A 16,455-nucleotide genomic window follows, 5' to 3' on the forward strand; every position below is an offset into this window, starting at 1 on the left:
ATCAAAAATATACACAAAAGAAGACTTCTGAACACATCATAGAAACATGGTATTGCTACACAGTCAGTGAGGTTTGATTCGAGGCAAGTGGATTTACATTTCATATTTTCAAGGACCTTCCATCGATGCAAGAAGGTAAACACGGAGGTGACAGGTAACATTTCCAACAGCATTGTGGCAAGATTCATTTTCATATAAAAGTATAGAGCTTGTGTAATTTCACACTGATTTGAAGGCTTGCTTTGTTGTTTCTGCGAGGCGCCTGTAGAGGTGTACATGGTGTCTCCCACTAATGTAGCGGTAAATAAGAAGCAGGGTAAACTAAGACCTGCAGTCAGTAATCACCATGAGGCTAGACCAAACCAAATCAATTCTATTCTCAGAAAAAGCACACCGCCTGTTAATGCGTTTTTCCTGATTTTAAATCACACACTGCTTGGTAAAAGTAAATATAGGAATATGCATTCATAAAAAAGGATTTTAGCCCAAGAAGCTGGCTGAGCTGTGTGTAGATCTGTGTGATTCTCAGCTATATTTAGCCTCTTGACCTTCAATGAGATATGAAATTTCTTCATGTTTGAGAAGAGATGTGAAGTAAAGACAACTGTACACAACTCTAAATATTTTTATAGATCCAGCTGGACAGAAAAAAACGATGCTTCATTTAAAAGTTTTTTTAATGTTCAAGGTCACTGAGACCATCATGTCTAAGTCTATTTTTAATGGTGGTTTATCTGAAGCACTGATTGACATGAAATGAAACTAACCCTAACCCTAACCCAACTGTATGGGGTAACTATCGTAACTTAAAATTGTGAAAGACAATTCTGCTTTATTTATCATTTAAATGTGGTCTCTTGAAGCAAGTAAACATTGAGCTAAATATTAATGTTTACAGTCAACAAAAGTTGCCTGGAATAATTTGGATTTGATTTGATTTCCAGAGGGTTGAACATGTAGCGTCAATGGCTTCTGGGTTTCTGCTTCAGGACAGAAAGCAACTCTTCACACTTAATCTGTGGCTGCAACAGCTTAATTTTCATGTTAACAGGTCAAAATTTGAACAGCACAACTTGGGCGCATGACTTGGCGTCCAAAAATCAAGAAAATAGGAGGCCTCGCTTTTTTTTCACCACAGCCGTTCTCTGCCAACATAGACAGTAAACTGATACAGTATGTCGAGAGCTATACTGTTCTGCATCAGCAAATATTTCTGTTTGCATCAGTAGATTATGTCAGAGACATGATTAACAAAGTTGTCATCACTTCCTGTGTGCCTTCCAAATTAAAATCCCAGGCTTTCATTTATGTGGAGAAGCTCTCCTTGGTTGTACTGCTTTTATTCTGAAATTGTTCCAGGACAGGTTTTAAATCAAATTACTTTCAAGGCAACGATATATATTTAAAATAAAAGAAAGTATAGGCTAGGCTATAAGAAGATTATATAGATATTTATATAACAACAGGTCAAGGGCTAAATGGTAAATGGATTTGAGCTTGTAAAGCGCTTTTGTAGTCTTCTGACTACTCAAAGTGCTTTTACACTGCAGGTCACATTCACACACTGATGGAAGAGGCTGCTATCTAAAGTGACCATCAGAAGTAACTAATCCCATTCAAACACATTTGTACGCCACCAACAAAGCAGCAGGAGCAATTTGGGGTTAAGTGTCTTGCCCAAGGACACATCAGACATGGGGCTGCAGGAGCTGGGGATCCAATAAAGCAGTTTCCAAAGCCTGCTTTATTGCAATTGTTGTGCATATGACAAATAAAAACCTTCAACCAGAAGAATACAAAAGGAAAGAGGGCTGAATTCAACTGACTCAACCATCAAAATGACAAATGAAGGGAAATGTTAGAGAGAAAAGGAGTAGAGATTGAGGCTCTAACAACAAGAACTGAAGGTTTCACCGTAATTAATACAATTAATTTTACAGAATATTGATCAACTAGCTGCCTTAACCGTAGACATATTCAGAGATGTCAGTTTTCTTTTTTACAGTGAGCTATGGATCCAGAGCCTCTGAAAAGATTTCTTTAAATCGTAGGAGTCAACAAACGCTCAAGGAAGCTTTCCCTGTTTGTACATTCATTACTATAGGAGTGCAGATGGATAGGCAGCAGACATGAGGGGATACCTGGAAGATGTACAAATACAATTACAGTATATTGAAATAACTTCTGTGAGGAAATGAAGAGGCAGGAGAATATGATGTGGGGCTGAATACTGGAGTGCAATATTTTAACACTTTCTGCAGAACAAGAAGAGAGTTATGAGGAGTCTGCCAACGCAGCAAACAGCTGGCTTCATTTGCATAATACCCATCAGGCGTCTCTTTCCCTGAGGCAGCCTGTCAAGTGAAAACCAAGACATACACATATATACACACGACAAAACCATTCACTGCAGCACTACCTATATATTTATAGCAGTACAGTCCTCTAAAAACTCAGAGTGGTAACGTCTTATCAGCCGTGTGGAATTTAAAGTTCCTCTATGACTCAAAGAAAGCTTTTAAATGCTTGAATTTATTTGATTGTCATAAAACCAACTAATTGCGTCTGCAGAGAGAGGGAGATGAAACGATTGAGCTTTTATGCTGATAATAAAATGATCATAAAATTGTCCTCTAGGAACTCCTCTTGAGTGGTTGCAGTAAGACAGAGAAAAGGGTGCTTTGGAATAAATATGCTTAAGCCAAACAGCATTTAGGATGTCTCCCATCAAAAAGGCTTCCAGTGTTTCATCACCGCAAACAGGAGCCTTGTGATGATAGATATCAAAAGAGGAGACAGAAGAGACCACTTGTCTAGTCTATAGGCGTTTTGAGCTTGAAATATCTAAGTCTGAGGTCATATTTTCGTTTGGGAATGCCCTGCTCTGTGATTCATGTGAATCACAATCACCGGGTTCACCGTTTTTGGGTACATGCAAACCTCCATGGGCTCTCCCCATACCACTGGGCCCCACTAACCTTTCCCCTGATGGCCGGCCTTGGGTACTGCAAATGTGCTCAATCGATTTGGAGATTGAGTAACAGCAGCTGTGAGCGTGATGTTTAATTCCCAGACGAGCAGAAGTATCGAGGAACTTTGAGGTGCCACCATCCAAAATTCAAATCACCTTTGTTGATTGACAGTTAAAAGAAAGCAGGGGGAGATGTTTTGTCTGAGAACACTACTCATGCATGTACAGGACAGGATCAGTAAAGCCATGAGAGGTGCTTTGTCCACAGGGGTTTACCAAGATTGATAGTGACAGATCCTCACAGTAACCTGACCGTTTTCTATTATTTCTATTATATAGAGTATACTTTTCAAATGATTCATTCATTTGAACATCTAAAATTAAATCAAAATTGTATTCCAGCACATTACCTGTGCAGGTTCGTGAGTTTGAACCACTGATAATTAGCATCCTTTAAAGGTACGGGCTATACAGCAATGCTAAAACTGCTTCTAGGGCCATATCAAACTGCAGGTAGCAAAGATGTGTGTTTGCTACGTCTCAGTCAGCTGTTTGACAAGAGAAATATAGATGGTTGTTTCTCTGATTTCCTTTTGTATCATTAACCCAGATATTATCTCCTCTGGTCAAGCCATTGCTAAAAGTTCTGGGAGTTTCTCTGTGGAGGTTTTCCTCTGATAAATCCATGTGTCATGGTCCCTATGAGGATTAAGCTAACTTTATTATTATTATTATAGAATATTAAAGAATTTAATGTTTGGTAATATATGAGATTTTAATGAAAAACTGTTTTTTTCTATATTTTATCTATATTCCTCACACCCCCAGATTATTTTCAAATTACTCCCCAATTTTTCCCCAATTCCAATGCAATAAAATCATTGATTGCAAGATTGACAGGCAGCGTCATCACTATTGTGAGCACTGCATCGGACTGTTAAAGAGGTAAAGTAGTAAAGAAGGAGCAGCGTCGGAAGGCGAAGCTCTTAATTCACAGTCGTTCCAACCCTCACGTATGGCCATGAGTTGTAGGAAATGACTGAAAGAATGAGATTGCAGATACAAGCGGCCGACATGAGTTTCCTCTGAAGGTAGAGATAGGCTGAGGAGTTGGACATACGGCGGAAGCGAGGGGTAGAGCCGCTGCTCCTTTGAATCCAAAGAGGTTTGGACATCTGATGAGGATGGCTCCTGGTCGCCTCCCTCAGGAGGTCTTCTGGGGACGTCCAACTGGTAGGAGACCCCAGGGTAGCACCAGAGCTCGCTGGAGGGATTATATCCCTTCTGACCTGGGAGCACCTTGGGATCCCCCGAAATGTTGCTGGGGAGAAGGACGTCTGGGGCTACTAGCTTAGCCTTCTGCCACCGCGACCCGGCCCCGGATAAGCGGAAGATAACGGAGGGATTGATGTGTAGCCAATAAAACATCCTAGTTTAAATTTACACGTCTTAACTATTGAGATTAGTACATCATTATGCAACTTTATTGAAAACAATATCAAAACACTGGCCCGACTGTTCCATAGCAACATGTGTCTGATGCCCACATAAATATGGTAATAAAAATCTTTATTGCTTTTGGCATCAAAGAACAAAACCCAGAGAACCCCCACTGTCAGCTCTTTAGTATTATTCATACAGGCTGTGTATGTGTATGTGTTTGTGTGTGGTCGGGCCTTTTAATAAAAAATGCCCTGCTGGGCTCTGCATTTCCAGTTTGCCAATCAGAGCATATCCACAGTATGCAAATCACTCACTCTCTCACACACACACACACACACACACACACACACACACACACACAGATATATATATACACACACACACACACACACACACAGGCAGGGAGAAAGTGTTTTAATCTTCCAGGGCCATTACAGACATTTTAAAATCCTATGAATATAAAAGAGAGAGGGTGGGGGGGGAGGATGGGATGGAGAGGCAGAATATGAGAGCGATGGCTGTGAGAGCATCTGGGACAGAGACAGGGGAAGAGAGCAGGAGGAGAGAGAGAACCCCAGAGGGAAAGTGAGAGGGAACATCTTTTTCTGTTCCTTTTTTCCAATTATTATGAAGTTCAAAGTTCGACCTTATGGAAGAGTGCGTTGGAGATTATGTGAGAGACTATTAAATGTCTACCATCATCATTGGCTGCCAATTTCTTTGCCTCTTATAGTTTTCTATATTTTACAGAGGTCTGTCAGTGAGAGATGAACCGTGTCAAGCTCTGCACAAACCTGGGTATCAAAAACAGAATGTGTGATTGGATAAAAGGCTTGCTTAAATCAGAACATCCACCTTGTAGTGTATTGTACTATGTTTTTGATGAGTTGGACATACGTTTGACTGAAGCAGACATGAACAAACTGAAAATCAACAAGGTAATGTTTTTGGTTCATGTGTTTCATTTTTAAACATTAGCCACCAAATCCCAGTCTGTTTATTCTAATAGTTGGATTATTTCTACTGAAGAGGGAAGACAAGGGAAGAGAAGAGGAGGTTGAGGAGAGGACAAGGGGAAAGGAGAGGCAGCTAATAATGTGATTAGGGAGGAGGAAAGCTGCTGTTGAGAAATAGACTTTATGTTGGATTATTTTCTCCTTTTTAGAAGCTTACAGACAGCGAGCAGCTGTTTTATACCTCAACTCTTAACACCCCCCAAATCCCCTGATTTAGACTTAAACTGCATAGAGAGGGAGGAGAGGAAGATGGGGGAAAGAAAGCAAAGTAGGCAAATTAAAAAAGAGAGAAGGAAATAGAAAAGCAGAGCTGGACTAATGAGACGGCAAAAGAATAGTCAAGGAGAGAAGAGGCATTAGTGGACGTTTAAAAATACTAATGATGTAATCCTGCACGCAGGAAACAATATGTTTGGATGAACAGAAGAAACAGGGGACAACACTTGATTAAATACACACATGAAATGAGTCATGCATCTAACTTCAAGGTGTCTTTAAATGGCAGAAAGTGTTTCATGTTTGTGTTTGTTTGTCACAAGCTCACTCCTCAATCACTTGTGCATTGTGTGAAATACTGCAGCTGTGCGTTTGGCTGCTTTGTAAACACACACACACACACACGGTTTACCTGTGAAGACAAATAAGTCTAACCTCATTTTATAGCTCTGTTATTGTCAGCGTCTGGGCTGAGGGCCAGCTCTGACTCATGCATCGGTGCTGAGATGTCTTTGCTGGGTTTGTCTGCAGGTTTAGTATTTCTACCCGACTTTGGAGAGAGACACTGTTAGAGCTACAGAGTGACAGCAGAATGACAGTAAAGATTTATTCATGGGACCAAGACACACAAAAAAGCCATCGAATTACAGGTCAGTTATCAGAGCAGACTTGGTAGCTAGAATCTTGATTTATTTTGTTCTTTCTCCCAAGATGCTTATTCATTTACAGTAGGAGAGTAAATATTATATACCGGCTGTGGCTCAATGGTAGTCTTCTGTCATTCAACAGGAATTTTGGGGGTTCAATCCCCAGCTCCTGCTGCCGGACTTGGACCCGACCTGCCCGCCTGTAGGACTTTGGTCTCATGTGCCCCACTGTATGAAATATTTAAAACCAACTTAATCCCGTTGGTCACAATAGTGAGATTTAATAACAAGAATTTTTAATTTCTTTAAAAATAAGAAAGAACAAACACAGCTTAGGTTTAATGTCCTTAAAAAAAAACAATCAGGAGACACAAGAAAAGAATAAAATTATTTATAACAATAGATAACATGGGAATGTGACTTGACAGAAAGACTTTGGCAATAGGGCTCTACGGGGTGGTTGATGTGTTTAGACAATGCCAATTATGAGCGGCAGCAGAATAAATCCCTCCCATGGAGTCCAGACACTGGTGGTGGTGAGGTTGCTGACCTGTTGATACCTGATGGGTGAAGAATTGATGGATGATTCTGATGATGATTCTGGGAAGAAGGGTGGTGGTGGGGAGGTGGAGGGGCGCACGAAACATCAGCATGAAGGAACTAAAGGCAGAGAGAGAATCATATTTAAAAAGGGGAGCAGAACAATGGTAGGCTGACAATAAGGGATGAACCCCATGCCATTGGTTAGATATGAAACATCTGATTACCCAATGACCGCCCCAGAAAAGCTTTAGAATGACTGTTAAATGTAAGTGAGCGTTGGAGAGAGGGATGAATGAGAGATAGACCCGACCATGAAGGCCAATACAGAGTCTTCCTGACTGAACTTACGCTAGAACTTCATCTATTCTTGTAAAATGGAAAGATGGCTTTTTTTTTTTTAGGTGATCAATTGTGTCTAAAACTTGTGCCATTTTTGTACAGAACGGCTCCTGTGGATTTAAAAATATGGATACTAATACACATTTAAGTCTTTAGCATGGATAGCTGGCTTCAAAATGTGATCCCTCAGAAAACAGGGCTAATGTTTTCAGCTAAACCACTCCAGGTGCAATTATATGGTTCACTGGCATTGATCCTAGCTCCTCTTCTTCAATCTATTCTCCTTTATCACTCGCTGTAATGGCTAAGCCTGTGTTAAATGGTTGATAAATGAGTTTTGAGACTGCCTTCCAATTGATTTATTAAAATCTATAAAAACACTCTTTTTCGTTTGTGTGCATGTACGCTAGAGAAAGAAAGAGATGGGAAAAGGTAGTATATAAAACTCACATGTGTGATTATCAAATACTCAGCTGAGAAATGAGGCCGGGCTGATTTTTAGACATGCAGCCCTCAAAATGCTAGTGCTAGCTGCTGCCTCAATCCAGGAGACTCCGAGCGACAGCAGAATGACACTCAATTTATATTTTTGAGTCGAGCAGATTACATTATACTTTTTTATCCAGCTTTCTCTTTGCTCGTCAGTCCTGAACCGGTAGTACAGTGTGAAGTTATGAATTATTTTTCACTTAAAACCCCTGAAAACAACCCCTAACTGCTGCAGATTGAAACACTCTTCATGAGAAGATGAACTGTGAGCTAAAGAACAGGGTTTATGTCTTTGAAGAGCTGCAGAGTTAAGTGACCATCTTCATCCAAGTTTCATGAAAGTGAAAAGTTTATAAAGGAAAAGCATATGAAGCTCTGAAATGTAGTCTGTTTAGCTAATGTTAAAAAAATCGTTGGGGCAAATCTGTAATAACCAGATTTTAGAAACACATATATATATATATATATATATATACAGTATAGGTATATACCGTATAGAAGAATACATACTTTCTTTATCCCACATTATTAAGTCATGCTACACACACACACATCGGCTGAAAAACACACACATGCACAAACAGGATCCTATGGACATGCACTAATGAAAAGATGTCAGAGTGACGGAGCTAACCACAGCAAACGCTCCGGAGCAGTTGGGGGTCCTGTGCCTTGCTCAAGGGCACCTCTGCAGTGCTCAGTAAGTGAACCGTTACCTCCTCAGCTACCAGACCAAATTCCAGATATGCATCGGGACTTGAAGCGGCAACCCTCTGGTTCCCTACAGACTGAGCTACTTCGGCCACCATGTATATAAAAATGTATATTTAATATTCAAATATTAGCCAGTTCATTAATTATACAAATCTTTATTGAAATCCTAAGAATATATAATTGGTCAGGCTCAACTTAATAAATCTTAATCAATAGACTCCCCCGTGCAGGCTAGAAAATGGCTTAGAGGGCTCTAATGTGTGCAGATACAAAAGGTGTGTTTTAGATCATGTTAGTGGGATCAGGGAAAGCTGTGCAGGCTGTGTGTTCTTTGTGTTTGAAGAGCCTGAGCATCTATAGATCAATTAAAATGGCTCCTCAAATTGCTGCCGCTATGACCGCAAGATAGCAGAACATGTTTGGAAGTGCAAAACCGCAATCAGTTGCGTTTCTAGAGTCTGATGGGGCCTTAGGCAGAAATCAATTGAGGGGCCCAACATTAGCATTCAGCAGGGTAACGAGAGCGCTGTCAGTTGGGCGTCATTGCAAAATTAGCACTTTTCGGCTTTGGGGCACCCTAATGGTCTGGGGCCCCAAGCAGTTGCCTGCCTTGCCTGTAGACAAGCAGCGCCTCTGTCCCAAATATGGACTGTGTTGTTCTGTATAGGAAACAGAATTGCCAACTGAAGTACTTATTGGTCCCTTAGAGTCTCTACCTGCCGGGTGAGAGGAGTGAGGAGTGAGATCAGCAGTCAGCTAAGATTGAAAGTTATCAATAAAAACAGTTTCAAAGATTGTGCATCACCACAACTACCCGCATGTATTTACAAAACATACGCACGTGGGAAATACACAATACACATGAACTCATCTTGAGCAACAGACTGAGATAGTCACACACAAACACACACACACGCATGCACACACACACACACACACACACACACACACACACACACACACACACTCTCTCTCTCCTCTGAGGGCACAGCTCTTGATCTTTCTTGCACGCTGGTTGTCCCAGTGATGGTGGTCAATCCACAGCTGTACACAGCTGAAATATAGATCAGAAAAAGAGCTGATGAAAGTGAATAGACAAGAACACTGTAGACAAAAAAATCCTTGAAGGTTTTCCAAAATGCTGTTAGAACTGAGTCTGACCCATATAAGACTATGCAATGTAATTATTCTATATATGCAGAAATAGGAGAGGATAAATGAATCGCTCTCAGTGGAGAAGTGTTAACAAGCTCTGTGTTATAAGGTGTTTTATTGATTGATCAATATCATTCGGCATATCTTCAGCCATTCATATTTCTCTCTCTCTCTCTCTCTCTCTCTCTTTTCTCTCTCACCCCTCCTGTCCCCCATCTCTCTTTTAATAACACACACGCATGTACTAAGAGAGTCACTTTCTTCAGTCTCAAACACATTATCACCTCTTAATGATTGTAATTTCAGTCAAACAGAAACACTAAAACATTTAAATAGTTGTAGAAAATAAACTCAGCTGAGTAAAAATCCCATTAAATGTGTTTGTTCTGTCATTTCATAGACTGCTGCTGGTCTATTATTAACTGGAGTAGCACTTATTATGTGACTGCCATTAAGCCAATCAGAATGTCATTCATGTCGTTTGTGTGACAAAGGAAGAAAAAAATAATCCTATTTGTTCATTAACATTATTAATAAAGATTTATTCATTTGTATCCCAACATGTAATACAATGATTACAATGAAAATGTTCCTTTCTCAGTAAAGTTCACACTGCACAGTAGAAGCTTCAGGACTGTAATGTTAATTCATGCACATAATGTAACATTTGTATTTTCTGTCTTCTGATGTTTCACATGTAATTTAGTGTTGTTGTCTCGCTCTCTCTCTAACGCTTCTCTTTTCTTGTTTGCTCCAGGTCAGCCTGCCAAATGACTCCAGCTGTGTCGAAGAGATTTTGCGGGTATGTCATTCACTGACACACACACACACACACACACACACACACACACACACACACACACACACACACACACACACACACACACACACACACACACACACACACACACACTGTCCTCTGAGGGCACAGCTTGTGAACTTTCTTGCATGCTGGTTGTCCCAGTAATAGTGGTCACTCCACAGCAGCACACCTAACACACAGACGGATAGACCTGTGAATGTATTATAATGGACGACAAATGTCCACCTTTTCCTGTCGTACAAAGGTGAGGCCAAAGTACCCCCTTGATGGGCGCTGACATTGTGCTGGTGACGCCATTTGGAGTTGTGCATTAGAGCCTCTGCCGTGGTTAGTCCCACACCGTCTGCTAACCAAAGCTCACATTTCATTTACAGATTAAACAGCAAAGATCATTCAGGTCTGTACAGTCCACAGCAGAACAGGTACTTGTGGTGTTTAGAATCAGACACTGGCTGTTGTGCAAAATTCAATGAATATTGTGTTAATTACGTTGTCTCTCACTTTTCCTCCTCTACTACTATTCTGTAGGGAAGTAAAAATCCATTCATTTTCTCCATAGCAGATTTGATTATTAGCCATAATTTCATAACCATCCCAGGTAGACTGACCAAAAGCTTCCTGGGATGTACGATTGTTTATGCTTCTGTAGAAGACTCAAGTTAAGATAAGATAAGATAAGATAATCCTTTATTTATCCCACAACGGAGTAATTTACAGTATTACAGCAGCAAAAGAGCAAAGATTGCAAGCAAAAGTGAACACAGTGCACAATTTAAATAAAAAAGAAAAATTAAAAATGTACAAAAAATAGATAGATATCACAATTTGGATTAATAAAAGTAGATCAGCTGAAAGCTGCAGTTTTGACGAAAATGTAGTCAGAATTTTCAGTGTAACACAGACATGCACACAGTGCACATGAAGTGTAACATGTTATTGCACAAAGTGGATTGATAAACATAATATAACATTATTATTGCACAAGGTAAGAGTGAATTGTCCGGTTGTGTGTGTGTTTTGGGATCTACTGGGAGCAGGCTTGGTTAAACAGTCTGACTGCAGCAGAACGAAAGGACCTGTGGTATCTCTCCTTCTGACACCGCGGGTGGTGAAGTGCAGTCTGCTCTGGCCTTTCTTATAGAGAGCTTGAGTGTTATCAGTCCAGTCCTGCTTATTGTTCAGGTGAACACCCAGGTACTTATAAGAGTCCACATGATATGATTGCATGATATAAACCTTGTTTAAATAAAAACATGGTTTGTTCAAGATTTCGAGAGAACTACACTACCCAAGTATCACAGCGACGTCTCTGACTGGGGGAGTTGTAGATACGCAGTATTGTACCTTTGCCTTATTCCTAATTTTTCAATGCCGTTTTGGCGCAGAATCAAATGTACTATAGTCACGAGTATTGAGGTTGTCTTGGTTACAGGCTTCAATCTTTAGATATTAGGATTTTGTGAAATGTCAATGTAAGATTTGAATGGTGGAATTTACAAAAGTGGGCGGTCACTGTTGAGCTCCATTCTGGTTTACACAGCACCCAAGGAGTTGCATTTGTAAACAGAGCTGTCAATCAAGGCATGTTACACCTTTTTTATAGCATCAAATAACCAATTGAAATAAAAATAAGACTCAAACACAAATTGGCATGATAAAAACTAGTGCGGCAGAAAAAAACAGGACTGAGAAAAAACCCTATTTATTTAAATTTGACACATGAACATTGACACACGCACACACACACACACACACACACACACAGGACGAGAGTAATTTCCCTGATGATCAGCTGTTTTCTGTTTGCTCACAAAAGCCTCGTCTCACTTCAGAAGGTCTGGTTTCAAGGAGAAAGAAGAGAGAACAGAGAAAAAGAGGGACAGATGGGGAGAGAGGGGGATAGGGAATAGATGGAGATCTGTTGGCTCAGGTCTAAACAAGTTTTTCGTTTTTGAGAGAAGACTGCATGCAGAAATCCTTTTCACAGTTACTTCCCTTCTTCGATCTCTCCTTCCATCTTTATTTGTCACTCTCTTCTCTCTTCTATGTCAAATCGATGGTTGGGCTTGCTCTCTCCTTCAGTCTCCGCCTCTGCCTTCTTTTCTATAATCCTTCCTGCCCCCTGTCATTCACCCCTCTCTCTTTCACAAACAAATATGCTGGCCGAGAGGCTGCCTGACAGATAGTATGCTGTGAGCTCGATGAAAAAGCCTCTGTCAATAACATAGGTGCACTGGTGAATTTAGACTGTGGTTCTAAGCCGTGTCAAGTGAAAGGATCAGGGAGTTCAACCTTTGAGGTGAGGTGAATCTGAGCGGAGGGCCTGAGGTTCATTTTCTTTTGGTCTGACACTAGAGATACTTGTCAGATGTCAAAGCAACATTATTGTAATTGATCTTTTTTTACAGTTTGAGGCAGCTACGTGTATCAAAAAAAAGGTGTACAGAACCTGCTTGATGCTGATGTTGCACAATCTTTAATCAGATCTTTGAAAAAATTGACTGACTTCTCAAGGAGAATTTTGACAATTTAATGGTAAAGAAATTAACCTTTTTCTATCTGAGGCTCCATTGTGTTATACTATTTTTCAAAATATGGTTTAGGGTATGAGTTCAAGTAAGGATTAGGGTTATTTATGTTTATTTTTATCATTTTGGAAGTTTTCAAATATCTGGCTTTTAGGTTGTTTTTGCAACTCTTTTATGTGCCTCATCGCCTCCGCAGAAGCACACACTCGCTGAAGGACAGAGCTTGTACATACAGCTTCTATCGCAAGCTACAGCACGTTAGCACGGGCTAAACACCGGTGTCTGGCACCTGCCTGTCCAACAGATAGCAGGCCAACTCTGCGTCTATGGATAAAAGCCACCCAAGGTTCACCCTCGTTATGGAACAAGCTTTATCCGCTTGGCGTTTCACCTCACTATGATGATATTTTCTCTGCTTTGCTGCTACATCCACGTCCGTCATATGCGTCAATTTGAATCACGTCTAATTGTTGAACTGTTTCCACTCCTAAACCTACGAGCTGTTCCTGGCTTGAGGAAACACATCCTCCCCACCTAGAGACGGCCACGAGTCAACCAAAACCTCAAAATCCATACAGAGGACAGGGTCTCTGCAGACACAGTCAACACCAAACATGTATGGAGGCCCAGAAGGGATGATAGAGCTGTATTACTTTTGTATTTTAATTTTTAGGAAAAGCTTCTAACTCTATCTTTAAAGCTCCATCTTCTTTTGTTACCAAATTCAATTGAAAAACTATTTTTGTACAAGTATTTCATATAAACTTATTTTGAGTAACCTTTCAAAGTTTAACTTTCATCCACGAGCCATAAATCACTCACATAGTTTTGTACAACTTTTAATCCTATTTTAAAGAAGCATGCCAGCCTCAAGTAACTTCGGTTAAATAAAAAAAGAAATATCAAACTTGTCAAATTTTTTAAATGAATTATGATGCCAGAGACTGACTCCGTGAGCAATTGGAAGCATTTTCAGAAAACTCAGAAACAAATTCTCTGCCTAAAAAAAATCTAAATCAAATGTTAATATTAAAACAGCCCAACTAAATCTTTTACTCTCTGAAATTGAATTCTGTTTCATCCTTCCCTGAGCACTAAATTCCTCTACTGAAAAGCGCCCTGTGTCTGATAAACAAGCGCTAATATCTTTAACCACCATTAAACCATGAACCAGTTGAAAGCAGCAGGAAATAGCTTTGTGGATCAAAACAGTGCTGCCAGTTTAATTAAAAAACCTTAATTTAAATATTTCAGATCACAGTGCTCTCTTTTCCTATCAGGAATTAAAATAGGAAGAAGTTCTCAAATTCTTATAAACATAAAAACACTAAATATTTAGGGGGGGACAAACTGGACTTCATTTTCTTAAATCACAAGATCTAGAAACTCATATTTTGAATTTATCACTTTTAATAATCCCTACAGTCTTGAAAGGTGCACATCTCATCACTCTTCAAAGGAGTTGACCGAGTCAAGTCAATAACTGATGACCCATCTGCAAAAATTCCTGTCTGGCAAAAGTATTGGAATCATTGGTAAATTGGCAATTGCACATTTTCTTATCTTGAAATAACACTCACACACAAAGTGCTTTTCATCAGAACTGGCCATGGCACAATCACTGCAGCATCTCTAGTGATAACTGAAATTGTAAATTAAGTTGAGAAAGGCTGAAAACTGTGTAGCCCTTTTCCTTGACCTAACATGGTCTATCACTATATTACATAGCATAGGTTATCTTCAACTGGTCTCGAAGTGATTGCCTGTAATTTGTTCCAGCATATGATAGTAGCAGATAAGGTAAAGTCACCCTTCATGGTGATCAGCAAAGGAGTGCCCCAGGGATCTATCCTGGGGCAACTTCTATTTACATTAAAGACAATGACATCAAAGAAAATGTATAAAATTTAAAATGAATCTCTAATGAGACAGTGTTATATTCCTCTGCACCCTCAAAAAACCACGCTACTTTGTTGTTTCTAATTGGGTGAAGTTATTCTAAGATCTGGTCCCAAAACCTAAAAAAAAAAACATGGTTTTCTAAAAACTTAACACTGATCCTATTAATGCTACATTGACCAACCGTGTAAATACTTAATGTGACAAAAAGTTCAAGTACTTGGGTATCTGGCTGCTTCAGGACAGGATCTGCCTTTGGGTATCTGGCTGCTTCAGGACAGGATCTGCCTTTTAGGTCATACATTTTAAATGTAACTAAATACTAAAGCCTCATCTTTTTTAATAGGAAAAACTCCTGCCAAACAGTGAGAAATATAATAAACATTGTGCAGGCTACAAATTTGCCAGTTTTGAACTATGCACATGCAAAAGTTTAGACTCTTTAATTGGGAGACATGCTACTCAAACACAAAGCCTAAAAATATACACCTGCACAAACAGGACATGTGGATAATCTATGGCTATGAATTAATGGAGAGTGAGAGGGCTAAACACAGGGGGCAGCCCTAAGCTATGTGGGGTTCTGGGCCTTGCTCAAGGAAACCTCATAAGCACCCATGTAGTGAACTGGCACCTCTCAAGCAACCAGGGCAATTTCAAATTTTGGTCCATGGCAGTACTTGCACTTAAAAAAAAAGTCTCTACAGAATGAGCTACTGCCGCCCACCTTTAATGAGCGTTCATTGGTAAACTCCTTTCTTACTCTACAAACATTTCAAGCCATTCAACCAGATCTCATAACTAGATCACTCAAAAAATACAGGATTTAGGACCCTGCGGGGTAGGTGCCCTTAAAATATTGCTGCTATGTGGAATGATTTTCAAAAGACAGCTAAATTGCCCTCTGTAGTTTCATGCAGACATCTGTCTCTGTGGGTCCTCCCAGCTTACATTAAAGATAAATAAATAAAAATAAACACACACACACACACACACACACACACACACACACACACACACACACACACACACACACTCACACACTCACAATGTCAGGAGTAACGTCTCTCAGAATGCAGGATCTGTTCTATTAGGAACATGTTGATGTCAGAGAAGAGTTGCCTAGCAACTTGCCGTATGTCTAGTCCAAGTGTATTACGATAGCAGAGTGGAAAAAAACATGCACAAGGAATAGACTCATACTCTTGAATCTTCAGTACTTTAACCCCCCCCACCAGACACACACACACACACACACACACACACACACACACACACACACTCGCTAACACATGGAAGCATGAGTCATCTAAGGAATATGAATCATCAACTCCAGAGGGGGTGAAGATAAGCGTGATGGCAAATTGTGATGTCACTGACCTTATAGGCCCTCTGACCTCGTGGCCTGCTGTATAAGGCTGTATAAGGCTGCAGTGATGTTGCATAAGCAGTCCCTTTACTTAGATTTCATCAACTGTAGTCATCTGTATTATTCCCAGTTCCCACACGAGGGCAAACTTAGATAAACACAATTCATTAATGGAGGGATTTAGGCTACAACAAAGCCGGTTTAACATATACAGACTTTCTTTGAGTAAGCTGACTCGACATAGTCTGAAGTTTCAGTTATACTGTAGATAAAGGGTATAACGAAAGGCTGTGATAATGTTCA

General features: G+C 40.0%; 1 protein-coding gene across 1 annotated transcript in view; it reads left to right on the plus strand.

Annotated features, from left to right (window-relative positions):
• The window catches only part of aff2 (AF4/FMR2 family, member 2), a 99,251-nt gene that overhangs the window by 36,937 nt on the left and 45,859 nt on the right, over positions 1-16,455 (plus strand). The window contains exon 5 of the mRNA XM_065958606.1: positions 10,291-10,335. Within this exon, the coding sequence (XP_065814678.1) occupies positions 10,291-10,335 (45 nt within the window). The remainder of the gene's footprint in view (positions 1-10,290; positions 10,336-16,455) is intronic.

This window comes from Labrus bergylta, chromosome 9 (assembly GCF_963930695.1).
Source record: "Labrus bergylta chromosome 9, fLabBer1.1, whole genome shotgun sequence".
In the NCBI taxonomy this organism is placed as follows: domain Eukaryota; kingdom Metazoa; phylum Chordata; class Actinopteri; order Labriformes; family Labridae; genus Labrus; species Labrus bergylta.